At 44.7% G+C, this 12,639-nt stretch overlaps 1 protein-coding gene across 1 annotated transcript in view; it reads left to right on the forward strand.

Annotated features, from left to right (window-relative positions):
- trpm7 (transient receptor potential cation channel, subfamily M, member 7) overlaps positions 1–12,639 on the forward strand; it is a gene marked incomplete at both ends in the record, with an annotated part of 43,230 nt that overhangs the window by 25,889 nt on the left and 4,702 nt on the right. The window contains 11 exons of the mRNA XM_083759198.1: positions 160–292; positions 884–1,707; positions 3,477–3,571; positions 4,185–4,281; positions 4,729–4,805; positions 6,192–6,229; positions 7,068–7,096; positions 8,395–8,448; positions 10,777–10,821; positions 10,982–11,047; positions 12,448–12,639. The exon at positions 12,448–12,639 is cut by the window's right edge and continues 92 nt beyond it. Coding sequence (XP_083615324.1) covers positions 160–292; positions 884–1,707; positions 3,477–3,571; positions 4,185–4,281; positions 4,729–4,805; positions 6,192–6,229; positions 7,068–7,096; positions 8,395–8,448; positions 10,777–10,821; positions 10,982–11,047; positions 12,448–12,639 — 1,650 coding nt within the window. The remainder of the gene's footprint in view (positions 1–159; positions 293–883; positions 1,708–3,476; positions 3,572–4,184; positions 4,282–4,728; positions 4,806–6,191; positions 6,230–7,067; positions 7,097–8,394; positions 8,449–10,776; positions 10,822–10,981; positions 11,048–12,447) is intronic.

Here is a 12,639-nt window from a genome sequence, read left to right on the forward strand (position 1 = left end):
GTCATATGGCAGCCAATGTTTGTTTAGAGCACCACAATGATGGCTAGTAGCAGAAGCTACCACAATGACATGACACGTGTTTGTTCTCACACAAAGCCACAAGTAAAATAATAGTAGAAAACAATAATAATGTTAATGGTGTGTTCCGCTGTCCTACAGAGCTGTTTCTGACAGAGGAGGACCAGAAGAAGCTGCATGACTTTGAGGAGCAGTGTATGGAGACCTACTTCCATGAGAAAGACGATCAGTTTCACTCTGGGAGCGACGAGCGCATACGTCTCACTTCAGACAGGTGACACCTTTCTTAAAGTCTTACTGCCCTTTCCCAAGTTACAAGCAGTGCTTCTCAAACTGTTTAATGTCAAGGACTTCCAAAAATCTATATGTAATTGGCCACCTTCTGAGCCCCATCTGAAAATATTATGTATATATTGTATAAGGGACCCTTATACAAGATTTATTTCTTTCATGATGTTTTGAAAATAGCAGATCTACAACATGTTGTGAGCTTTATAGATCAGCATTTGCAATTAGTCGATGTATAGGTTTGAACTTTGATGCTATATTGACAAGTTGACATGTTGCTGGGGACCCCCTTAAGGACCCAGGGGTGTCCCCAGACCCCACTTTGAGAGAATCATTTGCATTATTTTAAACAAACAAGATCAAAGACTACGCCAAGATTACTTGTGAGCCTAGACTCTTCACTTCAGTCAGTCCATGAAATTGATGTCACATAAATACAACATGGGAATAACAAAACGTGAGATCTGCTAAACCGTTCAGGCATGACTTATTTCACATTTTTCTATTTAAAATGTGTTTTTCCTCTGTGTTCTTGTGGTGTGTAAATCTAATCCATGTCCTTTCTCTCTCTTCTCAGGGTTGAAACGATGTGCATCCAGCTGAAAGAGGTCGGAAACAGAGTCAACTTCATCAAACGCTCTTTGCAAACACTGGACTCTCAGATCGGACACCTCCAGGACCTGTCCGCTCTCACCGTGGACACCCTGAAGGCCCTCACGGCACAGAGAGCCTCCGAGGCCAGCCACGTCCACAACCAGATCACCAGGGAACTCAGCCTCTCCCAGAACGTGGTCCCCAGCCTGGGCCCCGGGGGCAGCTGCACAGACGCTGGGCCTCTCTCCAAGCCATCTCTGCTAGGGGGCAAACGCAGCGTAGGGGCCTACTTTGGCTCTTCCTTCGCCTCCTCCTTCCCGCAGGTCGGAGGCAGCATTGCAGAATCCCTGTTTGGGAGTGGGAACGCAGGGAGAGCGATGGTCGTGGGGAGCAGCAGCAGGAGAGCGGCGTGTCTGGGGCTGGACCCCACGCTTAGCCCAGAGAGGAGGGGGCTGCAGGCCGGGCAGGGGCCGGGGCACACCGCTGCAGAGGCTGGCTCCTCGGGCAGCGGCGGTGCCGGTGCCTTTACCCACCACAGTGCCACAGTGGCTGGTTTGACCCCTCCAGAGCTGCGTCTCAGAGGCCACTCCTTCACCCAGAAGCAGCTGACCCGTCCACAGGAGCCGGGCCTCTCCGACTCCCCCTCCAGCCTGCCCAACGTGCCCTCCTCCCCTGGGGCTCATTTTTATCTCAGCAGCACCCCATCCCAGCCCAGCGGCTCCAGCCACCCAGAACTGGCCCTCGCTGGGCTGCACCAGCATCACATCCAGCCAGACAGCAGCATGGTAGAATTCGGAGCTTTTGTGGGTAAGTATAAAAGTGAGGCTGAAGGTAGAGAGAAAGAGTGGTGGAAGGATGAATTGTGTGTGTGTGTGTGTGTGTGTGTGTGTGTGTGTGTGTGTGTGTGTGTGTGTGTGTGTGTGTGTGGGGGTGGGGGTGGGGGTGGGGGTGGGGGTGGGGGAAAAAAGGTTGGGAGCCAATGTTGTGCTGTGTTCATTGTGTCTGCTAGCACCTCTCTGCTTGCTTTCTGCACTGGCAACCCCGCTAGGACGGTTGTCATTGTGTCTGCTAGCCCTCTCTGCTTGCTTTCTGCACTGACAACCCTGCCTGGCAACCCTGCCAGGACAGACAGGGGAGTGAGGAGGGTTTCTGCAGACCCACAAAAAAGACTTGAAATTAATGCATGCAAAACAATAATGGGCCTTAAAAAGCCTTAAATAATATGTGCTTAAAATGCCACAGACAGGTAAAACAAGATTTAATATTTGTATTTTGTTATATTCGTTCAAAATGAATGACAGCGATGTTGATTTATTTATATTAGTTCAAAATGATTGACAGCTAATTTATCATTTCTACACTAAATCTCCTCTCTGAAAATAGATGATCAGATCTACAAGCTCAAGGCATGTTGTGTGCTTGTAGATCAAGTGCTTTAATTTAAGTCTTAAAAAGGTGTTAAATGTAACCTGCAGAAACCCTGGTGAGGAAGGGGAAGGGGGGAAGGGGGTTTGTAAACCAAGCGTTCTGTGACGACGAGGGCAGATCAGTTTCTGACGCCCCATTGGCCACCGAGGCTGACTGTCCCATGGCCCAGGGTGGCGCCCTGGCCCGTGTGGCGGTGCACAGGAGACCCCGCGGACGACGGGAGAACAAAGAGGGCAGTGCGTCGGAAGCCTCTGCCCCGCCAGCGGCCTCCCGACTGAGGCAGAGCTGGTCAGACGACCGGCTTACCAAGACGCCGATGGCCAGAGAGCCAAACGGGACCAGAGGTTTGAGACGATGAAGCGCTGCAGGGCTGCCTATGCTGGGTGCTGGGGGCTCCTCATGGGACCCCATGATCAATCGGGGTCCCAGGGGACCTTTTTTACGGGTTTCTTTTTCCAGGCTTCTGTCCTTGTCGTTGTCTGGGCTTTGTGTGTTCTGTTCTTCTGTTGGGTGATTCTGAAGGGCTGTGATGACCTGACTGGAGCATGAGTGATCTGATCGGTTGTTTGTACGTTTGTCTCCCTGTAAATACGATCGGTTGTGGATTTTTCATGTGAAGATGATTTCTTCATCGGTGTGTTTTTATCTACTTTGAGTACTGTACCACATGGGTGGCATTTTGACATATAGAAATCAAAGGGACATTTTGAAAGAAAAATCATGTAGTTGTATTTTATTTTTCTATGCAACGAAAACCACAAAGATGGTTTCTATTTTCATATATATATATTTGTTCAGATACCCTAAAGCATATAGCTGTTCAGATACCCTAAAACATATAAGTTATAACTGCGGTACTCAAAATAGACTAAAACAAACTAGTATTCTAGCTATAAGCATGGTGGCAAACATCAATCCACACATTTTCTGCCATTTAATTGAAAGCGAATGTTTAACCAGATGTTGCATAGTGGATACAGAGACTATATTATTAGAAATAGGCCTTTTTAATGTCAAATGGTCCAGCATGTTCAAATTGTGGATACTGTACTTTAATTGTGGTGTTTTCAGGACATAGAGACAGTATGGACCTCCTCTCAGTGTTTATATTTTCTTCAGGACATAGACAGTGTTTATATTTTCTTCAGGACATAGAGACAGTATGGAGCTCCAGCATTCATCTTCTAAAGACGTGTCCACCTCCAGCAGACAGCACAGCCCAGTCATACGCCCCAGACAACAGGTACTGTTTGTGTGTGCATGCCACGTGTGTGTAATGTGAATCTGTTCACCGCTAAACCCCTTACCCCTAAACTTCTTTGCCTTTTTTTTACTATTTTGAAAAACATTTTGAATAGTTCAACTAGCCAATTTACATTGACACGTTGTGAGCTTGTAGACTGGCCATTTTAACTATGCAAAATAGTAAAAAAAAAAAAAAAGGCAAAGAAGTTTAGGGATAAGGGGTTTAGCGGTGACGAAAATGGAGCCCTTAGTCCTCATAGCACTGTGTGCTCTGTCATCAAGGCCTTGTTCTTTTAGTCCTGTAGTTCTTTGCCATTTAACAGGACATCTTCAGGCCCTGGGTGAAAATATTGCAATTGTGAAATATCGCATTTAAGTCCTAAATACGTTTCCAGATGCACTTAAAAAAAGCTAAGTGAAATTTTAAAATCTTGGTGCACTGAATTTCAAGTGAGTAATCCGCACCGTCTTTTCTCTCATTTCACTTGTGAAATTGGTGTTTATATTTCATTAACATTATTTATAACTGCTACAAAAAGTATGTGTCGCCCACCGAAAATCAACAGTTGGGAGCACCTCCTTTCGCCTTAACGTGCATGTGTCTCTCTCAGGCTCATTCTGAAGGTCAGGGTCATATCAGGGTGGTCAACTCGTACGCTGGCTTCACAGAGTTTGACAGAAGTCCTGCCCTCCTCCACCCCGACTCTAGTAAGTGAACACTCAACAAGGGGCCTGTAACTTTAATTTACTACTGGTCAGTGACGTAGAGTCTTTGGGGGCCACGGGGCCACGGACCCCATGAAGACTCCCAGGGCCCCTTTAGGCCCCCGTGAAGATTTTCGTGGACATTTTACTTTTACATTACAGATTTTCTGGGAATGGGGTGTGTGCGGGGAGGCGGGGAGGCGGGGCTGAGGGGGGGGAACGGGCTGGCCCCCATGAGGATTATGAAAACAATTCGGCTCTGCTACTGGTGGTTCGAACCTGGGTCCCCCACTGTACACAACTGTTAACTTTTTAATTTCAAGCCCCTGAGTTTGGAAGCCATCTGTACTTTTGTCATAACTTTTGTCTGATGGCCTGCCGGTTCTTACGTTGGATTGGAAGATTCCAGACTATTTACATTATTATGATTATTCTTTTCTTTCCCTGTAGCTCTGAAAAAGAAAGAGAGGAGCCGAGTGTCGGCTGAAGACATCCTTGTTCATGAGGATCCCAGAGCTGCTGTCCTGGTCAGAATACCAATTGTGTGAATTATGAATTAACTTATTAATATGTTCATGAGATGATTACTTACTGGTGGCAAACTCCACAGAATGTCCGGTCAGACCCGGAACACAAAAGAATGTCTGTTAAGCTGAAGGATTTATTACAGTCTGCATACACACATCACAATTATGCATCAGCATTTGCCCCTCCAACGTCTAGCTTTCACTAGTGACGTCATGTGGCAGCCAAGTCTATGGACTTGTAATGTTTGCTTTAAGCAGGCCACCCCCGTTTTCACCATGCCCACCTGTTTCACCGTGCCCACCTGTTTCACCATGCCCACCTGTTTCACCATGCCCACCTGTTTCACCATGCCCACCTGTTTCACCATGCCCACCGCCACCTGTTTCACCATGCCCACCTGTTTCACCAAACCCACCTGTTTCACCATGCCCACCTGTTTCACCATGCCCACCTGTTTCACCAAACCCACCTGTTTCACCAAACCCACCTGTTTCACCAAACCCACCTGTTTCACCATGCCCACCTGTTTCACCATGCCCACCTGTTTCACCATGCCCACCTGTTTCACCATGCCCACCTGTTTCACCATACCCACCTGTTTCACCATGGTCCATGCCCACCTGTTTCACCATGCCCACCTGTGGCAGCCACAGTTTTGTTTTATTATTATTAATACAAAACCCCACTTCTAACTACTCAAAAATAGCTGATCTAAAAGCTCAACGCTTTGCATCGTGATCTAAAAGCTCAACGCTTTGCATCGTGACATGTTGAGAGATTTGACTTTTGGTCACATATTGATACATATTGATGCCAATTATACCACAGGTCGTTTCGAGGAAGCAATCTGATTGGTTGAAACAGCCTTCTAGCCGTGGTTCAAACGAGCACCACTCCACACCTAATCAAAACAAAGAATTCAGCTGCTCTGATTTCCCAGAGCGCTAGCAAACTCGGTGGCTAGGCTAGCTAGTTTCTTGGGACATTTGTGGTTGTAGTGACTACATCTGTCATTAAAAAAATATTTATTTTCAGCGATTTTCTTAGTTTTAAGGGTAACTGTTGTATAATTTCAATATTAAATGAGAGGGTGTGGTTTAACGTGATTATTACCACTTCAGTGATGCTTGCGGAACTCGACTACGTCTCGTTCCTGACCGTCGTGGCAATAATCACGTTAAACCACACCCTCTTGTGTAATATTGCTTAAGTATGTTGTGCTTTAGTGCTTTTATTCAAGTAACATTTTTAATTTCTACATTGTGGTATTGCTAATTTTACTTGAGTAACAAATCAGATAATTTCTTCCACTGTTTACACTGTTGAAAAGACTTGAGCCTTTCATTGACTGTACAGTACATGTGTATTTTCTTCTTGTACTGCAGGAAAGAGTTCAGGTGAAGTCGGCCCAAGCCAGCAGCCTGTGAGTGTTCTGCTTTTCACCATCACCACCTTCCATATGCACACGCCAACATAACATAACACAACATAACATGTTTCCCCTCACTGTATATGTTTCTTTTCCCTTTTTTACCTCCTTTATGATGAATTCCTGTTCTGTTCTTTTTTACTATATAGAAGTGTCTATTTGTACGTCTCTAAATGTTTTGATGATTTGAACAAGGTGGACCCTCTTGTAAACAAGTGTAATGCTTTATTGGGTCGTCCACTCACAGTTAACAGTCTTTCTATTGAGTTGTGCTTGAAATGTACTGTAATTCTGCAAACTGTTAATAAATATTTCAACCAATCAATCAAACACACACCTACTGTAACACACATAAACAAACCATACCCCACACATTAGGTTCTTTGCATAACTGTAGTCCCAGTTTTCTGTTCCTGTCCTAACCCTAACCCTAACCCATAGCTTCATTTGATTGGCTCAGCCAGTGGTAGGTTATTATTATTTATTTTTAGGTAGGTAGGGCCTTTGTCCTTCTCTTCTGACAGTGAGGTGTCCGGGGGGACGTAGGGCCTTTGTCCTACTCTTCTACTAACACGACAGCTGAATACTTACGCTTGCACGCACATACGCACTCACTCACGCACGCACGCACGCATGCACGCACACACACACACACACACACACACACACACACACACACACACACACACACACACACACACACACACACACACAATTAAAATATACAACTTTGTTCAGGCTCTAAAGAAGAACCATAAAATAGAGTGGTTTATTATGAATGCTGTGTGCAGAATGCTCTTTAAGTGTATGTTTATTTTGTTCTGTGTCTCAGAAGACCCCCGGGGGAAGATACCCTAAATGGTAAGAGAAACACTGTCACTGACGTAGTCTGCACGCACACACACACACACACATGCACACACACACACACACACACACACACACACACACACACACACACACACACACACACACACACTATACTTTTGAGGACATCAACCTTTTGGCAATTTTTACACATTTGATTTCCACAATTTGTATTTGAATAGCATTGTAACCACATTGCATTTCAAGGATTACACAACTGAGGTCCTCCTACAGTTAATGAGCTAAAAATACATTACACAGTACAAGTTTTCCATTATCTAACCTCAAGGCTTAAAGTTCTCAGTCCTGGGGACGGATTTCAGTCCAGAGGATTTCACAGAGGTCATTGGTTGATTTCACAGAGGTCATTGGTTGATTTCATAGAGGTCATTGGTTGATTTCATAGAGGTCATTGGTTGATTTCATAGAGGTCATTGGTTGATTTCATAGAGGTCATTGGTTGATTTCATAGAGGTCATTGGTTGATTTCATAGAGGTCATTGGTTGTCAGTTTGACACTGTGGGCTGTATTTTGTGTGTCTTAAAGGGACACTTCACCATTTTTGCTAAAGAATATATGTAAATGACGTGTAGAAGCTTTAGAACACTTTCCTGGGGGTCTTTATGTCTGTAATATGTGGTTTTAGATATTTTAGATTGTAGCAGTGAGCCCAGTGTCTCTGATGTCATGGACACTGGGCTCCTTCCTGGACTACATGTTGTCTCAGTAAGACAGCCCTCCCCCTATCCACAAGGAGGAGCAGTGCACCAAAGAATTATGGGAATTGTAGTCCAGGAAGGAAGTGAGACCAGTGTCCATGACATCAGAGACACTGAGCTCACTGCTACAATCTAAAATATCTAAAACCACATATTACACACATAAAGACCCCCAGGAAAGTGTTCTAAAGCTTCTAAACGTCATTAACATATATCTTTTTGCAAAAAGGGTGAAGTGTCCCTTTAAGTACCAGGTCTTATTACTTAACTTAAGACCTGGAGGCGAGGTCAATGCTCTTTGGCCACTCAGAATAGCCAAATGGCATTGATCACGCCTCCAGGTCTTAAGTTAAGTAATAAGACATGGTACTTAAGACACGCAAAATACAGCCCTGTGTGGCTCCTATGCTCCACGTTACTGTTAAAAGCAGGAGGGCTCACATGTGCTATACTGGCTCTAATGAAACGCTTGTGTACATTGTTTACCACGAGTGGAACTTGTCTTTTAAAAATACTTACCATGAAGCCGGAAATAGAGTGTGGGAAGATAATGTGTGTGTGTGTGCTTCCAGCTGCAGTGTCTCTCTACACTTCCCGACATGGCCACTTGGGATCCAGGAAGGACTGTGAGTGATCTTTAATTTACTAACCTCTTCTTGTTCAACTCTGGAGCCTGACATTGCATCTGTGTTCTATTGCATGATTGAAGGTCGGGGAGTCCTGATAAGCAAGTGTTTAGGGTGCATACCACATGGTGTCCTGATAGGCAAGTGTTTAGGGTGCATACCACATGGTGTCCTGATAGGCAAGTGTTTAGGGTGCATACCACATGGTGTCCTGATAGGCAAGTGTTTAGGGTGCATACCACATGGTGTCCTGATAGGCAAGTGTTTAGGGTGCATACCACATGGTGTCCTGATAGGCAAGTGTTTAGGGTGCATACCACATGGTGTCTTGATAGGCAAGTGTTTAGGGTGCATACCACATGGTGTCCTGATAGGCAAGTGTTTAGGGTGCATACCACATGGTGTCCTGATAGGCAAGTGTTTAGGGTGCATACCACATGGTGTCCTGATAGGCAAGTGTTTAGGGTGCATACCACATGGTGTCCTGATAGGCAAGTGTTTAGGGTGCATACCACATGGTGTCCTGATAGGCAAGTGTTTAGGGTGCATACTGCATACCACTACCACATGGGAACCAAGTTCCATTCCTAGCCAGACATGCTGAAGGTCATTCCCCTTTTCTCTCTCAGCTGTCAGTATGAAAAAATAAAAGCGCTCGCTAGGGCATTAAGCAACTAGTCGACTAGTTTACTAGTTTACTAGTCGACTAGTAAATCCACTAGTCGACCTTGTTGGTACTAGTTGATAAGAAAAAAGAAAAACAAAGTTTATTTTTTTATTTTAATTATTTTTCCCGATGTTGGCCTCAAGATCAGGTAGATTATAGTTATAGTCACCAATGTACACAGTTTTTAAATGTACAAATATGCATTTCCAAAATAAATAAATATATATATATATCTTTTTTACATAATAGGTAGTTAAACAACTACGGTAGTCGACTAGTAAAAATGACTAGAAGTAAATGCCCTAGCGCTCGCCAAAAACACCTTTCTACAAGCTCACAACGCCTCACACTTGTGAGCTTGTAGATCAGCGTTTGACACTGACGACGTTGGTTGACATGCTCATTCATTGCAAAGAATTGTGTGAAATGTAAAGCCAATTAAACTGGGTTGGTTGTCATTTTGAGGATGTGCATATGGGTAGAGAGAAAGAATCCCGCACACTGTCTTCACTTGAGTTTAGATTTTATTGAGCAACGTTTCGGTCGCCTGATGAAGGTCTGTCGACCGAAACGTTGCTCAATAAAATCTAAACTCAAGTGAAGACAGTGTGCGGGATTCTTTTTCTCTACTCATCAGCTCCAGTTATCCGACGCACCTGTCCATTGTAGGTGTGCAGAAGGACTTTTTCTCAGAGGATGTGCATATGGAAACAGTAGCTGAATTTTCTTATTGCAAATCAAATGTCTAAAGTATTGTCTAACCATTTTCATGTTACAAACACTGCTGGGATCCTTTGTTTTATTGCACTGCAATGGAGCCCATCCGTGTGCGAGTGATTTAAAATGTGTACTTTTTGTAAAATATTTGTCTTCGCCCAGCATCTGCCCAACTCTGGGGATTAGTTGTTTTAGAGAAGCAATAAGCCACATGATTCTGTGGTTTACCCAGGGGGGCAGTCAGCCAGATATTTCGTGAAGCCTCATTTGAAATCGGTAGTTCATATAATGGCCTGTTGTGGCGCTGGACTGGACCCAAAAAGCCCCATAGCTCCATAGAGGCCCATGTATTTTGGCCCAACTTCACCTAGACTGTATTACCTTAATAAACATGGTCATGAATACTTTCTTCTTCCAGTCACTAGTTTAAAGTCTCATTTCTAATGTCATAATATTCTTTTTGGAAAATTATGGTCCCATTAATTAAAAAAATGACCATAAAGAAAAAATAACATTGCGTATGTTCTGAGGGGCGTGGCTACCGTTACAGTCTATGATCGGGATTCCCCTCCCACTCGAGTCAAAATAAAAACCAACGGAGAAGAAGGGGGGAAGTCCCGCCTCGTTGTCTGGGCAGCCAATGGCCAGCTGGTCCAAAACGGAGCCAGCCAATGGCCAGCTGGTACCAAACGGATCTAGAAAGATGGCGACTTACATCAGGAATTACCATATTATTACAGGCTTCATTTTACGTTCATGTTAGACCCGGCGAACGCTTTGTCCATATTTTTTACAGTCTATGGGTTTACCTTGAGTTTAGAACAGCTATAGGTGGGTCGATGGCACTCTACCTCTTAGCTGTAGTAAAGCTCCATGGTTCACCAATAACCAATAACCATGTCTTATTGCTTTACATGTACTGTAATCTCTCCTTTCCACTGCAGCTATTGGCTCCCCCTTTAAGCCTATGGAGAGTTACCAGTACTCAGGTGGGTCACATATACCGTAATTGAAGTATGTAGGTTTTAAGCACTTAAAAAAGGATTTATACGTAAAAATGTAAAGTGTAAATTAAGGGTTGGAAATTACATTAACAAATGTTTGTGTGGGTCGTCTCCTGATGTGCGTGTCGTGTGTTTAATCCTCTAGCTGTGGAGCGGAATAACCTCATGAGGCTTTCTCAGAGTATCCCCTTTACTCCGGTGCCCCCTAGAGGTAAGATCCTGCCATATGTTACATTTGAGACTTTTGTAACAACGCAAACGGCTTGAAATTTGGTTGAGAATTTAGCGAGTTATTATGATGGTAATTGTGGCGAGACCTCCTGACAGTATAATGTTGCCCTGGCTTTGAAACATCTCCAGTCTGTATTCAATCCATCTACTGCTGTTTGATGCAAACAAAACCATTCCAGAACCTTCCCTAACTAAAAGAAGGTTCCAGCTGTTCTCCTTTCTAGGACTCCTATGACTATCAAGCGATGTGCATTGAAATTGTGGCTGTCTATGAGTATTTAGGTATCTGTCTATCAATCTATCTATCTATAAATGCACCAAATCTCTGTACGCACGTACGTCTGTAATCCACGTAACTCGAGAAACGTTCGCCCCACAGACTTCAAATTCGACACACACGTTCCACCCCCCCACAGGGAATGCAGTGCCCAGTGTCCGTCGGATAGCCGGTTGTCCAGAACCACAAAAGCCTCTGCCAGGGCTCTGGACCTGATCACCCCTAATATCTCCATATATGGAGCTGGCCTGTTCTGACATCATTCTGACGTCTGCATAGACTCCATATTTGGGCATGCCTGACACATTTTCAGGGCTCCCCAGGGCTGTGCGGTGCATTTCTGCTGCACGGCCAGAAGAAAATTACCATATTTTGTTTTAATTTCGCAGCCCACCCTAGCCCAATGGTAAATCCGCCTATGGTCACAATGCAATGTGTTGAGAGCTTTGCAGACAGGCAATTTTTTCATGAAAGCCCAGATTGCCAAAGACGTGTTTTACGTGTTATTAATTCAGAAATAATTAATCTAACTATCGGCGTTCAGCGTCTCCGTTGCTAGGAGATAAAGAATACTATCGGCGATCAGCGTCTCCGTTGCTAGGAGATAAACCAGAACTGGTTGGTCCGTCAATGAAAGTGTTCCCCCGACGTTGACTTCAATGTTAGCTGGATTTTTAAAACACTTTTTTTCTCAGATTCAGGCGTTTGATCAAAACCGGGATGTTAGCAACAAAAGGGTTGCTAGTTGGTTACGAAATTCATGCCTCGGGTGGTCTGAGGTGGTCTGAGAGCATTGCTTATCCATGAGCTAACTTCCGGTCAAGACCACGGTAATGTTATCCATGAGCTAACTTCCGGCAAGACCACGGTAATGTTTGCCCCTTGAATATGGCACCTCACTAAATGGACTATTGTGGCATTGACTGGACAGACTGGTATTAATCTTGGCAGTCCAAGAACGAAATAATAACTACATTGGATCCATTGGAAGACAGGTTATTTATTTCCTGAAAAGTAACAGTTTAGCAGTTTTTAACAGCGACGATATGTACAATTGTGAGCCCTGGACACAACCAACCCTGTGGGTCTTTGTGTCCCCCAAGGTGAGCCAGTGACCGTGTACCGCCTGGAGGAGAGCTCTCCCAACACCATCAACAACAGCATGTCCTCCTGGGCCCAGCGGGGCCTCTGTGCCAAGATAGAGTTCCTCAGCAAGGAGGAGATGGGCGGCGGGCTGCGGCGGGCCCTCAAGGTGCTCTGCACCTGGTCCGAGTATGACATCCTGAAGCCTGGAC

The sequence above is a fragment of the Protomyctophum parallelum genome (genome assembly GCF_964188405.1).
Source record: "Protomyctophum parallelum genome assembly, chromosome: 2".
In the NCBI taxonomy this organism is placed as follows: Eukaryota; Metazoa; Chordata; class Actinopteri; order Myctophiformes; family Myctophidae; genus Protomyctophum; species Protomyctophum parallelum.